General features: G+C 53.2%; 9 protein-coding genes and 1 non-coding gene across 10 annotated transcripts; 3 read left to right on the top strand and 7 right to left on the bottom strand.

The window, feature by feature from the left end:
- Positions 1–302: 302 nt before the first annotated feature.
- Positions 303–3,358, bottom strand: QC761_105870 (uncharacterized protein; the record flags this gene model as incomplete). Its single annotated transcript, XM_062873842.1, has 2 exons — positions 1,227–3,358; positions 303–1,177 (listed from the first exon to the last, which is right to left on the bottom strand). Exons 1-2 carry the CDS (start codon positions 1,276–1,278, stop codon positions 303–305), a joined length of 927 nt encoding a protein of 308 aa, XP_062736924.1. The 5' UTR covers positions 1,279–3,358.
- QC761_105860 (uncharacterized protein) lies at positions 2,029–3,060 on the top strand (the record flags this gene model as incomplete). Its single annotated transcript, XM_062873841.1, has 1 exon — positions 2,029–3,060. One exon carries the CDS (start codon positions 2,029–2,031, stop codon positions 3,058–3,060), a length of 1,032 nt encoding a protein of 343 aa, XP_062736925.1.
- QC761_0006160 lies at positions 3,141–3,227 on the bottom strand. The gene has a single exon. It is a non-coding gene; the product is annotated as a tRNA-Lys (tRNA).
- A 485-nt stretch (positions 3,359–3,843) lies between the features above and the next one.
- Positions 3,844–5,848, top strand: IDH1 (isocitrate dehydrogenase (NAD(+)) idh1). The gene is made up of 3 exons (XM_062873840.1): positions 3,844–4,099; positions 4,228–5,288; positions 5,341–5,848. The coding sequence occupies exons 1-3, from the start codon at positions 4,076–4,078 to the stop codon at positions 5,426–5,428; spliced, it is 1,173 nt and encodes a 390-aa protein (XP_062736923.1). The 5' UTR covers positions 3,844–4,075; the 3' UTR covers positions 5,429–5,848.
- Positions 5,849–6,342: 494 nt separating this feature from the next.
- Positions 6,343–9,986, bottom strand: QC761_105840 (uncharacterized protein). The gene is made up of 3 exons (XM_062873839.1): positions 9,447–9,986; positions 7,087–9,386; positions 6,343–7,021 (listed from the first exon to the last, which is right to left on the bottom strand). Exons 1-3 carry the CDS (start codon positions 9,576–9,578, stop codon positions 6,772–6,774), a joined length of 2,682 nt encoding a protein of 893 aa, XP_062736922.1. The 5' UTR covers positions 9,579–9,986; the 3' UTR covers positions 6,343–6,771.
- Positions 9,987–10,254: 268 nt separating this feature from the next.
- On the bottom strand, positions 10,255–10,839 carry QC761_105830 (uncharacterized protein; the record flags this gene model as incomplete). Its single annotated transcript, XM_062873838.1, has 1 exon — positions 10,255–10,839. The coding sequence occupies one exon, from the start codon at positions 10,837–10,839 to the stop codon at positions 10,255–10,257; it is 585 nt and encodes a 194-aa protein (XP_062736921.1).
- A 796-nt stretch (positions 10,840–11,635) lies between these two features.
- Positions 11,636–14,155, top strand: QC761_105820 (uncharacterized protein; the record flags this gene model as incomplete). The annotated part of the gene is made up of 1 exon (XM_062873837.1): positions 11,636–14,155. One exon carries the CDS (start codon positions 11,636–11,638, stop codon positions 14,153–14,155), a length of 2,520 nt encoding a protein of 839 aa, XP_062736920.1.
- A 1,071-nt stretch (positions 14,156–15,226) lies between these two features.
- Positions 15,227–16,876, bottom strand: QC761_105800 (uncharacterized protein; the record flags this gene model as incomplete). The annotated part of the gene is made up of 3 exons (XM_062873836.1): positions 15,227–16,339; positions 16,418–16,659; positions 16,746–16,876. 2 exons carry the CDS (start codon positions 16,874–16,876, stop codon positions 16,596–16,598), a joined length of 195 nt encoding a protein of 64 aa, XP_062736919.1. The 3' UTR covers positions 15,227–16,339; positions 16,418–16,595.
- Positions 16,877–17,288: 412 nt separating this feature from the next.
- Positions 17,289–17,587, bottom strand: QC761_0006090 (uncharacterized protein; the record flags this gene model as incomplete). Its single annotated transcript, XM_062871833.1, has 2 exons — positions 17,370–17,587; positions 17,289–17,314 (listed from the first exon to the last, which is right to left on the bottom strand). Exons 1-2 carry the CDS (start codon positions 17,563–17,565, stop codon positions 17,289–17,291), a joined length of 222 nt encoding a protein of 73 aa, XP_062736918.1. The 5' UTR covers positions 17,566–17,587.
- Positions 17,588–19,180: 1,593 nt separating this feature from the next.
- QC761_105790 (uncharacterized protein) lies at positions 19,181–22,679 on the bottom strand. Its single transcript, XM_062873835.1, has 4 exons — positions 21,709–22,679; positions 21,602–21,646; positions 21,340–21,545; positions 19,181–21,287 (listed from the first exon to the last, which is right to left on the bottom strand). The coding sequence occupies exons 1-4, from the start codon at positions 21,832–21,834 to the stop codon at positions 20,162–20,164; spliced, it is 1,503 nt and encodes a 500-aa protein (XP_062736917.1). The 5' UTR covers positions 21,835–22,679; the 3' UTR covers positions 19,181–20,161.
- Between the last annotated feature and the right edge of the window lie 36 nt (positions 22,680–22,715).

Below are 22,715 nucleotides of genomic sequence, written 5' to 3'. Positions count from 1 at the left end.
TCGACATGGGATGGATAGAGGCGATTCTCGAAGTGGCATCCCGTTCCGCTGTGGTGGAGGTGGTATTCTTCAAGGATTACCAGGACCCCTCAACGTCCCCAGTCTATCGCTCCTGTAGTCCTGTCCCAAACCGTTGACAACTATTCTCCGACTATGAAGGCAGCAAAGTAGGACGACGATGGTGTGAGACAGCTTGTGTATGTACACGGGTCCTTTGTATTCCTATCAATGACTATCTATCTGCGCACCGCAGGTCTAGAACAATGTGTCCGTAGACCACTTCGACCAAGCATCTCTTTCTCTCAGAGCTGATCAACAAGCTTCTGAGCAGCGTAGTCAATGTTGGTACCGAAGGTATCCGGCTTGGCCTGGATGTAGAGCACCCCATCTTCCACCACAACCTCACCATACGAGTCATACGTGAGGGTGTCCACAATGCGAAGGGCGTACTCGTTCTTGCTGACAGCCTCCAGAAGACCCTCCTGGATAAGCTCGTCCTCGCCAACCTTTTGGTACTTCATCTGGTAAGCCAAGCCCTCAAAGTACTTCAGTGTGAAGTTCCCGAGCCGTTCTTGCCAGTCCTCGAGACTGGGCTTGCTCTCACTGAGTTTGGCAAAGTTGGCCTCGAAGTTGGGATTGATCGTGATCTCATCCACACTCTTGCTGAGAAGGTCGGCAATGTCCTTCTTGACAGCGCCGATGGCGGGCTCGTAGTCTTGTCTGATGCTGTTGCGAGCGTGGAAGCTTAAAGGCTTGTCACTAGGAGCGGCGTTGAGGGCGGGCAAAAGGCTGTTCTCTTGCAAGGCGTAATCGACGTTGGTGCCAAGGCATGTCTCGTTGAACAGAATGCGCAGCTTGCCATCCTTGATATCGCAACCATTGTAGCTAAAACGGGCTGGGTCCTGGTCCTCGACCTCGAGCGTCAAGACATGAGCATGGGCGAGGTCGTTGATCTCTGTGGCGAATTCGCTCCCATATCTTTCACTCAGATACTTGATCTGGTAGATAGCGCCCTCGACGTAGGCCTTGATGCAAGAACCAAGACTCTCCTTGGCGTAACCGTCGTTGTGGTAAGGCCAGATGGCCTTGGGGTCAGCTTCGACGGTCCACTCGGTGCCAAGGAGTTCGGAAAGCTGCTTCTCCAGGTCGGCCTTATTGTTCTCCCACTCGTCTCTGACTTGCTGGTTGTTAGTAAAGCGAGCAGAGACGGGACTGGGTTGTCTTACCATTCTTGCGGACGGCAAGCGAAAGCTTCTCCGCAGGAGGAAGAGGAGCCATGGTGACGGATGTATTGAGTGGTGGTAGTTGGGAAGAATGTGGTAGAGTTGAAAAGAGGCGGGCGAGGATGTTCGAGATGATGCTGAAGATGTTGGACCTCCTGGACAGCCAGAGGTCCTCTTTATGTCCAAAAGTCGCATCGCTCCTCAGGCCCACTCACGTCTTCCAATGACCGAGCACATCACTTGCCTAAGCATCCCTTCCGGGGGTTTGGTGATACCCTGGGCCACATTCTGTCGAGTCACGGAGGTTCGGTCAGCCTCACGGGAGTTGTTGCAGAAGCTCGGTTTCCAAAACGTTGACCGCTCTGCTTGCGGAAATGAGTCGTCGGCCCACTCCAGGCTGCCGCTCTAGCGCCCAAAGAACTGCATAGTATCAAGAACGCAACCGAGGGGAAACGCCAAAGTCAACATGCATACTCCTTGTTATTCCGAGAAAGGCAACTTTGCCGCCGTCCTACACGAGATATGACATCTAGTTTGTTGACATTGCTTAACACGAACATGGCAATCTCCAGTCTGCCTTGCAGATCGCCCTTTGGTGCCAAGCCATCCCCGCGCTCAGCTCTGGCGCCTCGCGCGCCTTCAGGGGTCGCCAAGCATGCTGCCTCCCTCCACAAAGGGTAGTGAGTTCGTGGCATCAACAATGTGGCTAAAAGAGACGAACAACGCACGGCTCGATGTTTCTGTCCTCCAGAATCAGTAAACGGTACGAAGTGTAAAGCCAGCAACCATGCCCTCGATGTGAGTAATGCCATGCCACCACACGTGTGCCAACAGACGAGCATACCTGACGCTAACTGATCACGACATACCGCTCAAAGCACAAATCGGAATCCGTGACGTTTGGAAAAAGGAGGATGGCGCACTCCAAACGGCCATCAGGAAGCTCGAAGAAATCTTGGGCCACGAGGTGGACGCTGAGCCCGAATGGCATCTTTTGATCGCCGAGCTTGACTCCTATTATCCCGACAAACTGGACCTCGTGGCTAGCGTCACCGGGTGCGTTCTAGTATGGGTCAAGAGCATGATCGAGCTTTTGGATGACTCTGAACACGAAGCATGGGGGGAGCAGTTGCTGGAAAAGGTCCCCTCTCGCCTCAGGATCTTTATAGCCGTTGCGGACTCGGACAAGGCCGCCACGTCGTGGTCGGAGCAGCGGCGAGGATTTGTCGTCTCTCTTCCCAAGAAACAGGCCTTTCAGCTTCAACCAACCGAACTGTTTCCCATCTTTCGTGGCAACCTCCTTACTTGCTTCGATACCGACAAGAAGCAAACCGAGCTTCCGGTTCGGGATGCCCAGGCCATCACGACACCTGGAGACGACTGGGCAGAGGTAGAGGTCAATGTCGACGCCTCCAAGCCACGAGCAAAGGTCGAGTTTCTTCCCGACGCGGCGTCTCTACCACGCCCCGACCAGCTGTTTCTTCGACCGCCCTATTACCTGACCATGACGGCAAGCACCAAGAGGATCGAGTTGCACTGCAGCCACAGCCCTACCCTTCAGTTCTTGTCGGAGTATCTGCAACGCTGGTGTCGGGTCAATCGCCATGATACCACCAATCCTCCAGCTGTCCAGATAACGCTCCATCAGTCTGCGTTCGGGCTGGGCGAAATGTTCAACTCGCTCGTCCTTAGCACGGAGCACACCCGGTACACAAACGAGTTCCAAGTGACGGCGCCCATGGTTGCTGCTTTGATCGAGAGTGTGCTGGGATACGAGCTGTTGCCGGCACTGGGTGGTTGGAGCTTTCGGAGGGATGTTGAGTTCAAAACGCTGTGACTGTTGCCAGGCCTGCATATCGTGGAAAGCTGTTGACTTGTAGCCAACCTCGGACAATTTTGAGCAACCAATTAGCCGTTGCCCGGCTAGCTCAATCGGTAGAGCGTGAGACTCTTAAGGAGTACTCCGAAATCTCAAGGTTGTGGGTTCGACCCCCACGTCGGGCTCAATTCCCGTCACAGACGATTATTTTTGACCTTTACTGTTTGGTGATCTGGGCCAGGTGGCCTTGCCAGAAGCTTGATGGCTCTTTTTGCGTGGGCTGGGTGCTGGGTTATTCCCCGCAAGGCTAGCTTTGGAATTACTTAAGATATTGCAAAGAGGCCGAAGATATACTACCGAGGACTGCTATAGTTCGTCCGGACTGTTACCCTGGCATGGATTGCTGCCACAGCACAGGAATGCCTGCCGCCACCGCAATCGTTTTCCTTTCATTGGCCAATTGGACAGCTGCTAATTGGTGTTCTGTTTTCGGAAACGTGACATGTGAGTTAGGTTGAGGTGGGTGGAGACATGGCGCTGTTTGGTGACTACAATAGATATTACCTAGGTAGTGAGATAGGTATGGATAGGCAATGAATAAAGATAGAGATCTCATCATGATATCGGCCGTTGTGTTATCAACCGCCATGATCAATCGTTTGCTGCAAGACCTTCGCTGGGCTCTTGGGGTCTTGGCAGATGGTTCCAAACCCGCAGCTTTCCGTGGCGCCGACGTTGCAGACGTCACAGAATGGAATCCGTGCCCCGCCCGCCTTGCTGCACTAAAACTTCTTCGCCTTAGCGCGCTGTTGCTGAACAGCGCCGAGACCCACCCGGCCGGGAAGATGGAGACCTAAAAAACAGCTCGACCAACAAGGCAGGCAGGTGCTTCCTTTTGCTTTGCGGCATTTGCTCTTTTGCTCTCCTCCTCCCGTCAGAACCTTTCCTTCCCTTCGCATTTCCTACCACTCGCTCTTTTTTGTCGCCGGCCAGCCTCACGATACCCTCTTCCCGTCCTATCCATAGTCTCAACATGCTTTCCAGGAACTCTGCGCAGGTGAGTCTAGTCTTGAGTCTTGTCGTCACCAACACCCCTCCTCCTGGAACCCCTGCAAGTCGTTGCGATTAGCCAGCTTCCCCACCACCAACCATCCTCATACTGACTGCCTTTCTCTCCGCGAATAGCGCCTTCTCAGGGCTGCCGCTCAGCCCAGCCAGCGCCTCAACATTGCGCGCGGCTTCGCCAGTGTCCAGGACACCCCCGCCCAGTCCCTTCAGGCCGATATCTTCAAGCCCACCAAGTACGGTGGCAAGTACACCGTCACCCTCATCCCTGGTGATGGTATCGGTGCCGAGGTCGCCGAGAGCGTCAAGACCATCTTCAAGGCCGACAATGTGCCAGTTACCTGGGAGCAGATCGAGGTCTCCGGTCTCTCAGATGCGACCCCAACCGGCCGCACCGAGGAGGCTTTCGCCGATGCCGTTGCCTCCCTCAAGCGCAACAAGCTCGGTCTGAAGGGCATCCTCCACACCCCCATCAGCCGCTCCGGCCACCAGTCTTTCAACGTCGCCATGCGCCAGGAGCTCGATATCTATGCCTCCATCTCCCTGATCAAGAACATCCCCGGCCTCAAGACCCGCCACGACGGCATTGACCTCGCCATCATCCGTGAGAATACCGAGGGCGAGTACAGCGGTCTCGAGCACCAGAGCGTGCCCGGTGTCGTCGAGTCCCTCAAGATTATCACCCGCGCCAAGTCTGAGCGCATCGCCAAGTTCGCTTTCAGCTTCGCCCTTGCCAACCACCGCAAGAAGGTTACCTGCATACACAAGGCCAACATCATGAAGCTTGCCGATGGTCTCTTCCGCAACACATTCCAAACTCTCTCCAAACAGTACCCCATGCTTGAGTGCAACGACATGATTGTCGACAACGCCTCCATGCAGTGCGTCAGCAAGCCCCAGCAGTTCGACGTCATGGTCATGCCCAACCTTTATGGTGGTATCCTGTCCAACATTGCTGCCGCTCTCGTTGGTGGTCCTGGTGTCGTTCCCGGCTGCAACATGGGTCGGGATGTCGCCGTCTTCGAGCCCGGTTGCAGACACGTTGGTCTTGACATCAAGGGCAAGGACCAGGCCAACCCTACCGCTCTTCTTCTCAGCGGTACCATGCTTCTCCGCCACCTCGGCCTTGATGACCATGCCAACCGCATCTCCAACGCCGTCTACAGCGTGATTGCCGAGGGGTAAGTTTTGACGAGGTCTGTTGCTATGCACAGTTTGCTAATACCACTACAGCAAGATCCGCACCCCCGACATGGGCGGTAATGCTACCACCCACGAATTCACCCGCGCCATCCTCACCTCCATGGAGAACTCGTTGTAAAGATACCCAACCACACACGCAATGCTAATTCACGCGCCCCTACCATGTACATGATCCGATTGCGTTGCTCTTCATCGGTAATTCGTTAATATCGACCTATATACGGGGACCCTTGACTTTTTCAAGGAGTGATACCAGGAACGGAGGAAGAAGGGCGTTTTACAGCGACGACTTTTAGACGGGGATCAAACGAGTGAGACTGGCATGGGGCGGAGAGAGAATCCGTTGTAGAGACGCTGGAGTGAGACAGGGGGAGCTAGAACTGGTCGGCCATGCGGCACACACAGAGAGACTCATGTTTCCTTTATTTCTGGCTACCACACTTGGAGAGCTGAGAGGAAAGCTTAGAAGGGTGGCGGTGGCCTATGTTAATGATATGATAACGAAATTGACCAAAAAAATCCTAAACATATTCTTGCATATTCCCGAACATGAGCTGTGACCTTCAAACGAGACCTGAAAATCCTCAACTTGGCCCAACCCCAGACCAAAAAAAACTAACATCCAAAATCCTACCCTATCGACATGCCAATTGCCCCCCTCGAGCAGCTTACCTACCCCTTTCGGCGTGACCCTCCGAAGCGCCGAGCGAGCGCGCGGACAAGCGGCGGATTTATCGGCGAGAAGTGGGGCAGGGGTTGGGGTTCTTTTTCGATGCGAACCAAAGACGCGAAGTGGCATGAAAGGACAGGGGTGTCGACGGTGGGGGTTTTGATGCTTGAAGCGCTAGAAGTGCCAAGGGTTTCTTGGAAGGCAAAGGCGTGCAGCAAAGGAGGGGTAGGTTTGTTTATTAGGACTATGAGGGCATCACCGTCTCAAATACCACCACCACCATGAGAATAGGTTACTTTCATAAATATAGCAAATATAGCTTGTCCCGATCTCATGTTCCGGTTGGGGATAATTCCATCGCAACACCGTCAAAAATATTGTGAATAAAAACACCAAACAATGAATTACTTTACACAAGAATACAAAACGACCTCGTAGGAATAAAGATATTTGAGGCAAACAAACGCAAGAAAGAAAAGTGGAAGCAATACTGCACTTTTCCCCCATCATTACAATCTCTCCCTCATCATAACCCCCCCAACTCTGTTATGTACGCGTACCCTGGTATTCCCATCAAAAACGCCCATCCATTCCTGCCTCCCGTCATGTACTTCGTTTCCTCCATCATGTAGGCGTGTATGTAACACGCCAGGACCATTAGGCATCCTCTCATCCAGTATGCTTTGCTTCGCTCTGCTGTGTATCGAAAAAAGCCATTACCATGCGTGAAGCACCAAGCGCCACGCAATGAACGAACCACTCCTTCCACCTCGTACAAACAAACTGACCCGTCACTGCCTCCAAATATGTGTATCCCCCAAGCTTATTGAGCTAGAAGAGTTACTACTAGCAGCCCCGCTCCCGGGCCCCGGAGGTCTAGTTGTGATTCCCTCGACCCGCGTCTCGTCTCTTCGGCTCCGTATTGATGGCCCCGCGCCGTAAGAGTACTCCCCTTCGCTACCACCAATGGCGAACTCGAGACTATCGCTCTCTTCTGTGAATGGCGGTGGTGGGTCTTGGTAGATCCATGGTTGCTCCAGACTAGACGTACATTGTTAGCTTGATCGCTTTTCGACAACAGTAGGGGAAAAAAAGACAAAACCTACGGAACCACCAAACTAGGATTCACAAACCGCAACCCCTTCTCCCTCGCCTCATCAACCGTCGTGCTCCCCCTCCGCCTCAACGACCTCTGATCCACATCCTCCTCATACCCCCCCTCCCTCTCATCATCCAAAATCGCCACCTCATTCACCTCGTCCTCTCCCCTCTTGATACTAACCAAAGAAATAAACTTCGTCAGCGGCTCAAACTGCCACTTGAAGTTCCAACTATACCACACCGTCCCAATCACCAGCGGGGTCACCAGCACCGCCACCGTAAACGCCGACTTCAGCGCCAAGTACCCCGACATAGTCACCTGGAACACCACCAGCCCCAGAATGACCCGATAGCAAATCATCCTCCACGCACCCCCCGTCGCGTGCTGCGGTTGATCCATGGCATACAGCAGCTGATACTTGTAGGTGAAATACCCAAACACAAAGTACACCACGCCCAACCCCAAGACCTGGTACCCGTCTGGCAACACACTGTAGACCAGACACAAGATGAACACCAACAGCGCCGTGGGCAGGTAAAAGCCATAGTAGAACATGGACGGCTGCATGATCTGGGAAAAGTCCCTTGGCGTCTTTGCGCCCATGCGGTTGATCGGGTACAAGCTTATGCTTCCAAACTGGAGCAGTCGGAAGGGGAACAACCCCAGACCCTGGAGCATGATGAAGCAGCTGTAGAAGCTGGTCAGCTCCTCAATCTTTGTGGCAATGGTGTAGGCGATGTAGGTGCTGTCTGTCAGGCTCTTTCGAAACGTCTCCTGGATACCTGCCACAGCGGCACCGAAGACGGTGAAGATGAGGAAAATGTTGAAGAAGGTAAAGAAGAAGTTCTTGCTGATCACGGAGAGGGCCACATCGCCCCGCGAGATCATGCCTTGGTGTTCGGACAAGAAGTCGTAGAGGTAGGGCACGGCAACGTTGAGCAAAGATACCACGAGAGTCGGGATGCCAGTCTGAATAAGCGAGCGGATGATTTCGTGGTCCTTGAGGGTCTCGGCTAGAGCGGGCATAATGGCCTTGATGGTGCAGATGGTGGTAGATGCTAGGGCAGCGACGGGACCGACCCAGATGATGGAAAGAATCGAGATAAAGATGGTGACAGTCCACGACTGGAAGCGCCGCCTCCACCAAGGCTTGTATGTATTCCTCCATACCACATCGGATGGGGCTGGGGCAGGCTTGGTTAGCAACTGGCCCGGCCCAGGGTCGATGAGGGCCTGGATCGCCATCTGACAGGCTGCAATAGAGTCCATGGTCACGAATGCGATGTTGGCCGGTTCATAGGTCTTCTTCCGAGCAGCGATAATCTTTTCATCGAGCAACCGGAGGCGTTCGGTATAATAGTCGAGGCCGTCAATCTTGCGACTTTGCATACGAAGAAAGCCGTACCAGAGCCTTGCCTGAGGACGGGGCCGGTCAATCTGCATATCATGCCCTCCTCGCAGCAGTCGTTCACTTTCGCCGGCTTCTTCATCAGACCGTACTTCTGGTGCCCCCGAAGCTGTCCCATCGCCATTCGCCTGCGTTCCAACTGGTAATTTTGGCTTTTGGCTGATGTAAACACTCCACGTCTCTTCCAATTTGGCGAGTATTGCGGTTCTTTGCTCCAACAGTTCGTCGATCTCCTTCCAGTTGCGGCACAAAGTGACGCTTTCCACCTTTCCAATTTCCAGCTTTTCTACCAAAGTTTTGATCGCATTCTCGGTGCGCAGGTTCTCAGGAATACCAGACAATCGGAACGTTCGGTCGGTGATTGTAGATTGTGTGCCCAGGTAGTTCTGGCGTATGCCAATGACCTTCAGAGTGTACCGGTTCAGCATAAACAGGGTAAGTCCAGTAAATACATAGGTAAACACAAGGTAAGACCACAAGTAGCTCATGTTCTTGTTGAAGCTCTCGTCATCGCCCCCATGGTCGTCGCCAGAGTTTTCGCCAGCGTTTCCGAAGAGGTTGACTTTTTGATAGTCGCTATACGGCGCATACTCGCGGAGCAGGGAAAGTTCGGAGAGGTTGGTGTCGTTGCGTTTGTGTCCGGGATCAAAGTGGCGATTGATGGGCTCGAGAACAACGGCGGCACAGAAGAACATGACAGCGAAGAGCTGCAACGACATCTTGAAGAATGTCAGGAATACATATGCGTCCAGTCCGGCGCAAGCCAGAACCTGGTGTTCGGTAATCCTATAAAGGGCGGGCATCCAACCAAACAAAGTGTCGGGCAAGTGTGGGAGCTCGATCTCGGCATGTCGTTTGCGCGCAGCGTATAGGGATTTCCATCGTCGTCGTAATATCTGTCAAGGAGCTTTTCGTTAGAGGCTCACTGGGACTAGAAAAACGAGAAGCGTACGTACACAAAAGGCTAGAAAGGCAGAAACCCCTAGCGATAGGGAAATGACGAGCTGAACCTGGAGATCCTTGGGCCCAGGCTTGACATACTCGTCGCCATCGCACTTTGGCTTCTTATCGTCTTCGAATCCGTTCATGGTTGCATAGTTGAAGCTGAGGGGAATGTGAACGGGCACGTCGAAGATGGACGACGTGGGATGAACTTTTCAGAGTGAACTGGCGAGCCAGAGCTGTCGACTGTTGACCACAACCGACGACTGGTCACGCAGGCTTGGCGCTGGTAGATTCCAAAAAGAGTGGGCCAAGGGTACAACTACCGTCCAAGTAACAGGGGTTTTGTGGTTGGAGATGATAGAATGTAGGCTTTAAATCTTGAAGAAGTATATACCAGGCAAGTTTAAACATAAAGCCGTCGTCAACAGAGTATGCAAAGCCCTCAAAGCTGCAAATGTAGACTCGTCCTTGTACTGTCCTCGAGTACCTTCAACAGCAACAGTTTCACGGCTCCACATGCGACAGGACACTGTGGGGCCGGTCTGCATGGTGACGTGCAAATGGGGCCCACCGGCAAGATGCGCCGTCCTTACACATGCATCGCCTGCCTGCTGCTGAACAAGGCTTCATTTGGGGACTTGCAAACACTGATATTGGACAATATTTCTGCTCAACGATTGTAAGGTCATTTTGGGGGCCGAGAGGGTAACATGTTTCTTGCAATGCGTATGTTAGTTTCTACCACTCCGTATCACCTGGCTCAAGATGCAGAAGAGCGAGATCCAGCTCTACGCGCCTAGCTGCGCTGCCGTCCGACCTCTAACCACTCTTGTTCGATGAAAATGTCAACTGGGTGTTCTTGAACGGTATCAAGGCCAAGATGACAGCCTGAATATAATACGACGTTCTGGTGACCACATCGTCCGTCAAGATGCCCACCGAACCGCTGTGCTGTTTGGAGTTTGTCTTCCCAAAAATCAGATCATCTGCGTGGCCCAACTCCATCCCTCCACCGATCAGATTGGCCGTTTCTTGAGCAACATAGTAGGTTGCGGTGCGCGCCTTGCCGGTACGGCCCTCCTTGCTCTCCACGGCAATCCAAGCAAAAGACTGGAACGTCTCGCCCTCGGGGTTAACGCCTCCTTCCACACCCACCCAGAAGTCGGCATCGGGTTCAAGCGAGCGAGCGTTTTTTATGCGGTTGAGGGCACCTTGGAGGGTCTCTTGGTCTGAAAGTGGCTGGTCTGGCACGTCTGAGGGGACACTAACTCCAGACACTTGGTATGCTCCGCCGGGAAACATGCGCGTAAAGCCCTCGAGAACGGCACCGGTTTTGACGGGATTCAGCGAGGCAACAACGATTTTTTGCGGGGTTGCTTGGCTGGTGGCCTCCTGGGATGCCATGCTGACGGAGCTTGGAGTCGCTATGGAGTCGACTGCGAATAGAGTACTGGATGCCTTATGAGAAGATGGAAGGAAGCGAAACTGTCCGCAGCCGACGTCGATATTAAAGACGATTGTTGATCTGATTCAGGGGTCTCTGCTGTGCCTTGTTGTTGTGGTGAAGCAGTCTTACAGCTGAGTAAACACCCAAGGTAGCTTTTTTGTGAGAGGGTTAGGGTCTGTTGTCTTCTTCTGTCCCACGTCACATGCCACCCCTTTCCCCAATAGCAGGACTACGCTACAACACAACGAGAAACACATGGCTCATCAGCTCGTCAGCTTCCACAGGGGCATCGGCGCTCCCACAGCATCAGAGAGCTTACTTCGAACCAGTTGCCTGCTTCAAGAGGCCTCAAGAGCCAATGGCAGTCTTGGCAGGCCCAAGCTCGCCACCCGGAGAGGCTGCGCAGCCCAACTCTTTGCCCGGGACCAGTGACGAGTGACGCGTTGCATCGCCTGCAGTCGTCACCGTCCCCAACGGGCCTTGCGCAACCACTCCACTGGAAATCCAGGCACCGCCCAACTTGTGCCATTGTCATCGGGCAAAGGTAGGGCGTCGTAGGTATTTAATACATCTCTGGTGTTCTCCTCTTGCTGTTCCTGTCCCGTCTGCCATTTCCCCCTATCAAGCCTCACAGCTGAGCCATAGCTGTTTGCGCATCTATCACCAAACTTTCCCTATATTTACCGACATAATCCATCATTATATCCAGCTGTATAGCACACCTACCAGCATCCTATATACTTCTTGCTCGACATGGTCACCAGGCTAGAGGTCGCCCTGGACGCCCAGGAGCTGGCCGGAGACCAACGCGCTCTCCTCGATCTTATTGACAAGCTTCAGTTTGCCCAACTTGACAATGTCAAGCTCCCGCAGATCGTCGTCGTCGGCGACCAGAGCGCCGGCAAGAGCTCCGTCCTCGAGGCCATCACCGGCACCCCTTTTCCGCGAGATGCCGGCGCCTGCACCAGATTTGCAACCGAAATCAGGCTGAGGAGGGCACCACAAGCCAGCATCACAGTGTCTGTCATTCCCGACAAGAACAGACCATTCCCCGAGCAGGAGAGGTTGAGGCAGTTTGGCGGAATGGTTAACACCAACATGCCGTTTGAGCAGCTCATGCGGTCGGCTGTCGACATGATTGCGCCAAAGAACATCCCCGGCCGGTTTGCTGCTCGAGATATCCTTGTAGTGGAGAAAAGGGGTCCTGATATGCCCCTTCTGACCCTCGTCGACTTGCCTGGCCTCGTTCGCAACGCCAACAACGACCAGTCGCTCGAAGATATCCGAACTATCGAGGCCCTTTCTGATCGCTACATGAAGAGCTCTCGCACCATCATTCTGGCAGTCGTCGGCGGAAATTCGGATTACGTTCAAGCCCCTATTCTCACCAAGGCACGGCATTTCGATCCCAATGGGTCAAGAACCATTGGTGTGTTGACCAAGCCCGACCTTACCGAGTCGATTGGCCTCGAAGACAAGTTCATCGACCTCGTCATGAATAAGGACAAGAGAAACGATTTCCGCTTGGGCTGGTATGTTCTCCTAAACCCCGGACCCCGAGAGGCCGGCCAGCCATGGCCCACCCCGGAGGAGAGACGTCGGGTAGAGGATTCCTTCTTTAACAGCGGAAAATGGGCCCAAGTCCCACGTAACATCTGTGGCACAAGGGCATTGATGCAGAAGCTCAGCGTCCAGCTCCAGCTTCACATCGGAAAGCACGTCCATATCTTGCGCAAGCAGATCCAAAAGGCACTTGACGACACCAACGCCGAACTCGAATCCCTAGGCATCGGCAAGGACACCCCGGAGGAGATGCGGATTGAGCTCGTTGAACTCTTCTCGGCATCCAAGGAACTTGTCATTCCAGCTGTATACGGCTTCTACAAGAACCCTCCGAAGAAGACCTTCTTCAGAGTTACTGCCGACCCGAGAGGCACGCCAGCGCAGAACCTCCGCGCCCGTGCTAGCGAAGAAAATGACCGCTTTTCGCAAAGAATCAGGGCCCAGGGGCGCAAGCTCAACTTCGCCATGCCCCCCGCATCAGGAGACCTCGACGATCCTGCTCCGATTAACCATGCTAAGCGAGAGTTTGTGACTAGCGAGGTTGAAATGTTGCTCCGACAGATCCGCGGTACTGAATTCCCAATGGACGCCAAACCCCGAGCTGTTTACATGCTCTTCCAGAGTTACTCGGAGAACTGGCCCAAGCTGGCCCAAGAGCACAAGGACAACCTCGGCGTTGTTTGCAACGAGTTTCTCGGCGAGCTTATCGACTATGCTTGGCCGAAGCGCATGCGCGAGCCGCTCCGGCGTCATTTCCTCGACCCCCAAATGAAGGCTCTGATGGCCAAAGCCCAGCACGAACTGGATCTCCTCATGCAAGACCAGAACCTCGAGGTCCAACCCTACGACCCTGAATACGAGGAGCGCTTGCGAGCCTGGCACATCGCCAGCTCACAAAATGGTGCCCGGTACACGGAAGCCGAAGAAGTGCTCGAGAAGATGCTCATCTACTATGAGCTCGCTGCCAAGACCTTCATCCGCAATACCATTGTCCAGGTTGTCGAGAGACATCTGCTCCAGGGCATGTACGGCATCTTCAACTCGGTCGAAGTATTGGGCTTGAGCAACGAGATTGTCGAGGCTATCGCTGCCGAGAACAAGGAGACAAGGGATCGGAGACAGACATTGAAGGTCCAGAAGAAGGCCATCGAAGAGGCCAAGGATATCTGTGCCAGTCTTGCCATGCGCAAGGAGCTCAGGGCATACGCCGAGGATGCACCCGAAGATGGCGAGTCGACGTCTGATGATGAGGCTCCCAAGCCAGTACGTCGAAGCACCAGCAAACGGTCAAGACGCTCGCGACAGCCCTCCAATGGGGAGTTCACGCCACAGCCGCAACCAAGCAGAGGGTACGATGACAACACTAGATACTCTCAGCCCCCCTCCCAGGCTCCTGCACCACCATCCACTCATGCCCCGAGCACCGCTTACGGGCCCATCAGACCGGAAGTGACTGTGGAGACTGATCATGTTCCAGACACTGGATACACGACACGGCCACCTCAGGCAGCGCCTCCTCCGCCACCCCGGCCGGGAAAAGTGAGGGATGAAGAGGGTCGCGCGTATTCTCCGACCTCGACTACTCGCACCCCGCGGGGCGCTCCCGAGCAGTACTACACTAACGGCGGAGGTTATTCCCCGAACAATCCCTTCGGTAACGATGCTGTGGAGTTTGAGGCCTCGAGAAGGAGAAAGCCTGTAAGGAGTTAATCAACATGGGTCATTCGAGGAGCTATTTTTTAGTAATTCCGGTGATTAATGGGTTTGGACAATGACGGATGGTCACTGACCGATTGGTGGCCTCAGGATGTAGACGCCTGACTGAGGAGCTGGAGTTTAGAATGGGGTTACGTGCTTATTGTTGTCTAGATACCTTGGATTGATGCCTTATGAAGAATGACAATTGTTTCAAGATCTTGAGATAATGTTTCATGACAAGTGCGTGGCTACTGTTCCCAGTGGGATGAATACAAACCTCCGTTTGCTGGGATACCTGTCCAGCTCTTAAAGGCAACATCATCTGCGTGCTCACGCAAACCCTTCCACGTAACGACCACGGTTGCCTTCGACTTCATTGTATTTAGGCATCTGTTCTGGGACATATCACTACCCATTTCTCATCAACATCGAGATTTGTTTTGTTCGTCTTCGACTGCGAATTTGTTTACGTCTCGGCAACATGACTCTAACATTGAAGTCACTCACTTCAAGCCTCATCCTACTGACGGATGTCTTCGTCAACGCCATCCAGACGACATTTCATTCTCCTCACTCCCCTTCCAACCCCAATACCCAAAAGTCGCTCGCGAATGAGTACTTGGTCCAATTCCACGGCGGCCCTGATCTCTCTCATGAGCAGTTTTTTGCTTATACCGTGGGTATGCACGCCACGGCGCAAAAATTCTCAACAGCCGCCAATCAATACGCCGGTGTCATCCGGCACTTCAACATCGGGTCCGGGTTTCGAGCCTTCCATGGACACCTTGACCCTGAGCACGTTGAGCAGCTCAAGCAGCTGGACTTTGTGAGACAGCTTGCTCATTTCCAACCATTAACAGCTCTACTGACAACAACAACAACAACAACAACAACAACAACAACAACAGATCAAGCGTGTTGAACCCAACGCCCTAGTCACCACCCAATCCAATACCATCGTCAATCTCCTCGCGCCGACCAACTCCAAAAGAGGCAGCAACACCAATGAGCCATCCCCCAAAGCCCCCCATTTTCAACCTCAAAACCCACGTCCAACCAGCCCAAAACTGGGGGCAATCTCGCCTGCTTTGTGTCCTGATGGGGATTACTGTTGCGGCCACGGACCAGAATGGTACCAGAGCTGGGTTTTCCAGTTATGGGAAGGGGTTTGATATCTTTGCTCCCGGGGTGGACGTCATGTCGGCTGGGTTTGGAGATAATCATGCCAGTGCGGTGATGAGCGGGACGAGCATTGGCTGCTCCGCATGTTGCTAGGTTGGCGGCGTATTTCATGATGGTCTATGGGGCTCATACGCCCGAGGAGGTGAGGCAGAGGCTCATGGATGCTGCTCTCACGCACGTGGTCAAGGACAAGGGAGAGGGAAGTGCAGACGCATTGGCGTATAATGGAATTGATTATTCGTGGGGGAAGTGGGGATTGGTAAACGCTCACAACAAAGTAGGCACGTCTAGACGGACTGGATCAATATATAATGGTACAATGTGTATTGATACAGAAAAATGATTCGATGGGTGCAACCTGGGCCACAGCCTTTTCCTTTCTGTCCCTCTTCCATACATCACCGATATCATCAATTTTACCCACATCTTCGTTGCCAACCCATAATACTCCTTTCTTCAGAAAAGTGATTTCATGAGGGCAATCTGGCTGGTTTGGGATACTCGTTCCAAGGATAGCACCGACGAGATCCTAGGCCAGAGGGTACCCGCGACACGCATCCCGTCCTCTGCCGACGAAACCAGGCACTGGAAGTTGACTGCAACGAGTTCGTTGTGGCACCCCATGACAATTTGGCTGGGACATGGTTGTCAAGGTGGTGGAGGTGATGTTCCGGAGAGGAGCGGTGGAGGTGCTGTTCTGGAGAGGAGCGGAGGATGACCGCCCAAAGTGTCGCAAGGCAGAAGGGGCTCGAAAGGAGAAGGAGCTGGCAAAGACCCAGTACAGGTTGTTTGGGTGCCGATGTCAAGTCTCTGGAAATCCGGGGAGGACAGGACCGGACTGGTATAGGAGTAGTGGTCGCGATAACGGGTTACCGTCTGCTCGTTGTGGAGATATAAGAATAGGATCCGGCCTCGTGGTCCCAGGGCCGGGAGGCGTGTCGGGAATGAAGTACCGGCGTGGGGAAAGCAGAGAGAAAGAAACCGAGGAAAGGTACATTGCTTGGACGAATGGTGCTGTGTCAAGGAGTGTCAGTCACACCAGCTCACACTAGGCCAACCTCTGGAAGAGATGATGGACTGAAAGTGACGAACCAAAACATGTTAAAGCAACTCCTTCTCCGGTCCTATCAGAGGCACCAGCTGCTTGAATCCAGACGCAGAGTCCACAGAAAGAACAACACCCATCTCAGAACAAAACAGGCCTCCCACAGAGTCTACCTATCCGACACCAAGACGGCCCTCCCAAAATCAACCAAAGAACACGTCTGTCCTAGTGTGGCTTGGAGCAGTCGTCACAGAGGTCGCCGGCGTAGGGGACAGCAGCACCACAGGAGCTATCGTGTCAAAATCAAAGATATTAGCGACTGTCCTCTCGACATTGAAAAGGAGATCCATGACGGAAGGGGACTGAGCGACACACCAAGTCTTGCAGGAACAGAGGCGACTGGACTCATGACCGCTGTGGTACTTCCACTCGTAGTCGGGAGGAATCCGAGATTTCTCGCCGGCAGCGGTGGATGAAGAGGAGCTGCTGAAATTGGAGGACGGCATTTTGAGAGGTATGATTTGATATGCCGTGATGCTGCTGCCAGAGAGGTGGTGAAGGATGCCTGTAGTATACTCTGAAGAGTGATATGATACAGTTGAAGTGGTGATTGATTTGTTTGTGGTTGGAAAAGAGTGAAGAGGGGAGAGAATTTGGGAATAGAGAAGACTGAGGGGTTTTTAATGGTACGTTTGAGTTCCGATTCTTGTGGGTTCTTATGGCTGAACCATCTGACAAGAAGGGAGGAAGAAAGGTGCACTACCTGAGGGAAAGGGAAGGAGTAGTTGAATCTTACAATGATGCCCTGGTCTGGTGAGTGCTCTCATAGCCCGACGCATCTGTCAGGTCCCACACAGTTGTCCGGTCTGGCAACAGGAGTGCTTCTTCTTGCACTTTGGTCCAGCCAATGGCTTCGATTTATTTCAACGGCGGCAGCCAATCCACTGTCGAGGTGATGATGAATATGGTCCAAAGGGGCAGTCGATGTGAAGGACTGACCAGGGTCCTCTGGGATTACAGCAGCGGTGAAGCCCTTCCGGAACGGTTCCATTTTGGCCGCCTTCTTTCTTGCCTTGTGCCTGTGCGCTGCTTTGAAATCTCGTGACTCATGAAAGGCCATCGTCTTATTCGTCAGCTCGTTCTGCATCAAACACCCCCAGCTGCGCCCGGCAGCAGGGAGACGTTGTAGAGGCATTGGACGGTGAATCCTATTTTCATCCGACACCAATGGCATTCCCTACACATATTGATATGTATGTGGTGCGGCACCCAGAATCAGCTCACCAACTGTGCCGATCGAGCCATGCCGCTGAATCTCGGGTCGGTCAGAATATGCAAGCGAGGTTATCATTTGATGATACCTACCTACCTGGCTCCTACCTCAAGTCACTGGAATGAAGACCACCAGGACCATCTCCCCCGTCGGGCATCGGTGAGAAAGGGGCTCAGGTGGTGTGGCTGCTGCCGGTCCTGCAATCTGCAGCTATCTGCAGGGACAAGCACTCCTCCGCAGCACTCTCCCGCCCGTCATCGACCATTAATCGTCTGTGTCTGGCTTGGTGATCTCAGCATGCATCTCGAGCAGTCAATCAGGTGTCAGGACAGCAGAAAATCTCAAACCCGGCCAGCCTTGACAACAACTTCCTGCGGACAACGCGTGTCAACGGTGCCTCATCCGAAGTGAGCCTTGCAGAGAGCACTACACTTCAAACGTGGGGGACTCGAAAGGCAAGCACTGATCGGGCATCTAACACAATCAAAGGCCGACACATTTCAAACTGGGCCTCCCTTGGCACGCAGCCCGTATTCCGTCTTTGTTTCCTTTTCATGGTTTTTTATTTTATTTTTGCGACTTCTTGCGCGGTGACACAAACGTTGCTGGATGTTGAGACATATACTCGCCATACAGAGACGTCCTGGACATTTGTGCCCCTCAGAAGAGGACCGCCGAAAGGCACCAGTCCGGGCAACCAAGGCCAAGGGACATCGTGGGATGGCCGTGGTAACACAGCACACAGCAGGGCACACCAAACTGCAACCTCGCCAGACACGATTGAGCAGCACCCAAGACCTGCCTCTGAACCAGCAACACAAACCATCATGGCAGTCCCATGTCCGCGCTCTGCCACAGAGCGTCAACAGACTTCGCTGACTCGCCCTCCTGCCCGTCTTCCCAGCAAGTCCAGTGTCACCGCGCCCGCTTGTCAACGCACAATGTCGCTGCTGTGCCCGGCGCTCGAGCTTTGTGGTCTTTGATCTTAGTCAAAAAGGTCAGAGACGTTACAATTACCCCTGAAACGACCGCCCCCATCCTTGCTTCCTGGCAGTCGGGCAGCCAGCCTGAGCAGCAAATGCAACTCTTACTGTCCGTGCAGCTACCTACCATAGGCACCCGGTCGACTGCGTCTCGATGGCGAGAACCGCAGCTGCGCCTTTTTGACGTATTCACCTTGGCTGCAAACCCCGAGACAACACGCGAGTTCGATCGACGGACAGGTTGAAAGTTCAGCTCTTGGCCTGGCGCTACCGTTTTCCTACCAGGTACCTATTCCATGCCGTCGGCAAGCTCGGCATTTTTCTTCCCTACCCCTTTTCCCGCCGACCACCAGGTCTAACAACGGACCAGACCGACGGCAACGACGGCTGTACGATATCAGAAAGAGAGATTGGACAAACACCACTCTTCTGGCATACGCACGCATAAGACCGACGGAGGAGCCGAGGCAGTTGTAGGTGCCGCCGTATGCGGAGGACTGGCACAACAGAAAGCAGCTCACCTTGTTTCGGCAGACGTCATCCACAGGCTGTCTCCTTTCGACCGGGCCGCGAGCCTCTTTATTTACAAAACGGGCTAAGCAAGCTGTCTCCTCATGTTGGGCAGTAGTACTCTCAAGACTGTACTACTAGCCATGGCAAGCTGTTACCCCTCAAATCTGATGGTCTCCCGTCAGGAGTAATCCTCCGTACACTGAACAAACCCACACCTGGATGCTGGGTAGATTGTATCCCATCAAACCATACATTCCATGAGGACCAATGCGACTTTCTTGTTCTTGAGTGAAGAGAAGTTTACAGCACCTCCCAGAACTTACACCACCAAAGTCATACTGCATCCGAGCAATCACCTTGGGTGCACCTAACATCTGCACCTATTCTCCCGCCATGTTTCCTACCGTCGCTCTCTCGGCCAACTTGAGTACCTGAGTTCTTCCCGAACCGAAACCTCTTTCTCCCAACCTGTCCTACACATGCCCTCTGTACAACTAGCCAGTGGGAAAACCACATGTCGTGCTTTCCGATGTTACCGTCCCTCTCCAAACTGAGGGATTCACATCCACATGTGATGCCTCCAATTTTCCCCGTCTGGATACAGGACCACCAGACCCTCTCAGCTCACGACTGTGGACCGTGTGACTGTGACCTGTGACTGCAATCTGCGTAGCGTCAGTCAAGCAGACTTCACTTCACATGTGCAGAGAGAGAGAGGGGGGGGGAGGGAGTCCATAAAGATAGATGGTGGTTGTGCCATGATTGCTCATGTATAAAAATGTAAAATAAATAAAAAGACAGAGCGAACAAAAAAAGAACCACTCCATTTTTTTACTGCCGCGGAGAAATAATACCAGATAAAAAGGCTCAAAATGTTTCGGATGTGCGGTGAAAGGTGTTGAAGCCTCAAGACACAACAGGCAATGCCTACCAGCAACTAAAAAAAAAAAAAAAAAGAAAAAAGCAAAATGGTATCTTTATCGTCTTCCACCTCTCCCTCTCCCTCCCTTTATTCAACCTCCTCAAACCGTATAAATAAAATCTGGCCTCCTGTCTCCTAATCTCTCCATCTCCTTCTCGCTCATCCCCTCCACCAGGTAATCCCTCTCCCCCCTCAACCGTTTCGCATTCTCCCTCCTCAACAGCACCGTCATCAACACCGACCCCCCAAAGAGGAAGACCGCCATGTACGCAATAATCACCGCGTGTCCCTCCACAAATCTCGGCCCGTTGAAGAAGATATTACTGCTCACCACCCCGTTCAGATTTCCCCACCCAATCACAAACCCCATCACCACCCCCCTCTTGTAAACCCCCTCGGTGTTGTTTGCCATCCACGAGATAGTATTCGATATGCAAGGGTAGATCCCCAACGCTCCGAGAAACGTGCCGACATACTTGACCGCTGCATCCTCGCTCGCTAGTAACATTGCGAACCCCGCCACCCCCAAGACTGAGACCAGAATGTTGCAGAGGCCTCTCTGTCTTGTCCTGTCGGCGATGAAACCGATAACAACCGTCAGGATAGCAGCTGCTGCATACGGGGGCACGCTCATAAGCTGCGCTCGAATGACAGACGTGTTCCAGCCCATATCGCTGATAATCGTCGGCAGGAACAGGGAAAACGCGTAAAGCGGCATGTCACACCCCATGTAAATCACCATCCCGAGCCACATCTTCCAATCCTTCAGACTCTCCCACAGCGCACTGTTGGTGTAATTTTCATTCTCCGCCGAGCTCTGCTTGTCAAACTTTAACCTCCTGACCACTCTCGCTCTGTCAACTTCAGACAAGAACTTGGCTTCGGTGGGAAAGTCGTAGACTAGCCAGAAGGACATGATACCGACGATGATGGTAAGGAGGCCCTCCAGAATGAAAATCCAGGCCCAGCCTGGGAGGCCAGCGATGCCGTGCATATTTTCGATGGCAGCAGCGAGTAAACCACCGAACGAGCCGGACAAGGCAGCTGCCGAGAAGAAGACGGCAGCGCGTAGGCCAAATTCAGAACGCTTGTACCAGCACGAGAGGTAGTAATTTACGCCGGGGAAGAGGCCCGCTTCGGTGAGGCCGAGGAACCAGCGGGCGCACATGAGGCCGGACCAGTTTTTGACGAAGCCCATTCCTAGCATGCTTGCTCCCCAGAGCACCCTGATATTGATTGTCAGAGTGGTACAAAGAAGTAGATTTGACCAGGACTCACATGATGATGGGGATGAAGACCGAGGGCCGGTATCGTTTTAGCATGATATTGGTGATGGGTTCAAAGACGGCGTACGACACAAAAAAGATGGTGAGGGTGGCATTGTAAGACGAGACGGTGAGGCCGAGGTCTTCAGAGAGACCGGCGATTTTGGCATTGCCAATGTTTGTTCTGTCGAGAAAGGCGAGGAGGTAAAGGAAACAAAGCTGAAATTGCGGTTAGTCTTGCTCAAGGCCGAGTGAAGGAGTGGCAATGGAGTTACCCATGGCATCAGCTTCTTATCTAGCTTCCAGAGTAACTTGCGGTCCTGTATGATGGTTGTTAGCGCTAAATTGACTTGAAAAATACATGACTCAAGTCAATTCTTACCACTTCGGCCTTCTCGGCCGCCGTGAGATGGGCGTCTGGATCTTCTGGAAACTCCATTCCTTCGTCGTGGCTTCGCTGAGCCTCGCTGATGGAGTCTTTCTCTCTGTCGTCACTCATGCTAATCATCTGCTCCAGGACTAGCCTTTCTTTTGATGTGACGATGTCGTTGGCTGCTGTGAGAGCCCAGATTGTGTTAGCCGACACAAACTATCAAGTTTGGTTTGAAACGACGGTCCAGTGGACCGGAAAGACGGGATACAGCCGGGCTTTGAGCAACGGTGCTTGAAAAGTACGCTACCGTTGATGGTGTGAGGGCAATGAATCATGAAGAAGAGGAACGAGCGGGAATCAATTGCTTGGATGGTGCAGGATGGGAGTTGTGTATTTAATGTTCAAAGTCAGACGGCGGAGAAGTGAGGGGGGGAAGTCACGAACCCATGGTGTCCATTTTTTCCCCCAGCAGAAAACAGATTCTGGTTGGTGTGGAGTGAAGGCGTCAGTCTCAACTTCCTCTTCTAGTCACTTGACCGTTATTCGTTGACGTATTGTCCGCTCTATTGGATGCGGGGGCCACACCGATATCACCGAGCGGGCGATCAGCGCGATGCACTCCCGAATATCGAAAAGGATCTTTGTTCCGGGTCTTCTGTCGGGAAGTGAGGCCACAAACGACCAATCCCAGCGTGTCTCTGTAAGCAGAAGGTGCAGAGAGGGTGGTGTTTGGCGTGCAGGAAATGCTACGTGGGTGTTATCAAGGTGTGGTAGTGTTGGGATGGCAAGCGAGCAGCTGGTTCGTTAACACGCAATTGGTCGATCTGTCACCTCGTGGAGCCTGGGGATGCCGCTATACCGTCGAGACAACGATGCATGACCGGAATTGAGTTGCGGAGGAGGCTTTCAACTGCTGAAGCATGTTATATGTATGGCGCTGGCACCAGACGCCACGGACGGATGCCACCCTCCACAGGACACCACTGCCCGTCCGTGTTTCTCCACTGAGAACCAGC

Source organism: Podospora bellae-mahoneyi (assembly GCF_035222275.1).
Source record: "Podospora bellae-mahoneyi strain CBS 112042 chromosome 1 map unlocalized CBS112042p_1, whole genome shotgun sequence".
NCBI classification, from domain to species: Eukaryota; Fungi; Ascomycota; class Sordariomycetes; order Sordariales; family Podosporaceae; genus Podospora; species Podospora bellae-mahoneyi.
Note: the sequence above shows the minus strand (reverse complement) of the source record. Positions and strands in the feature narration are given on the sequence as shown.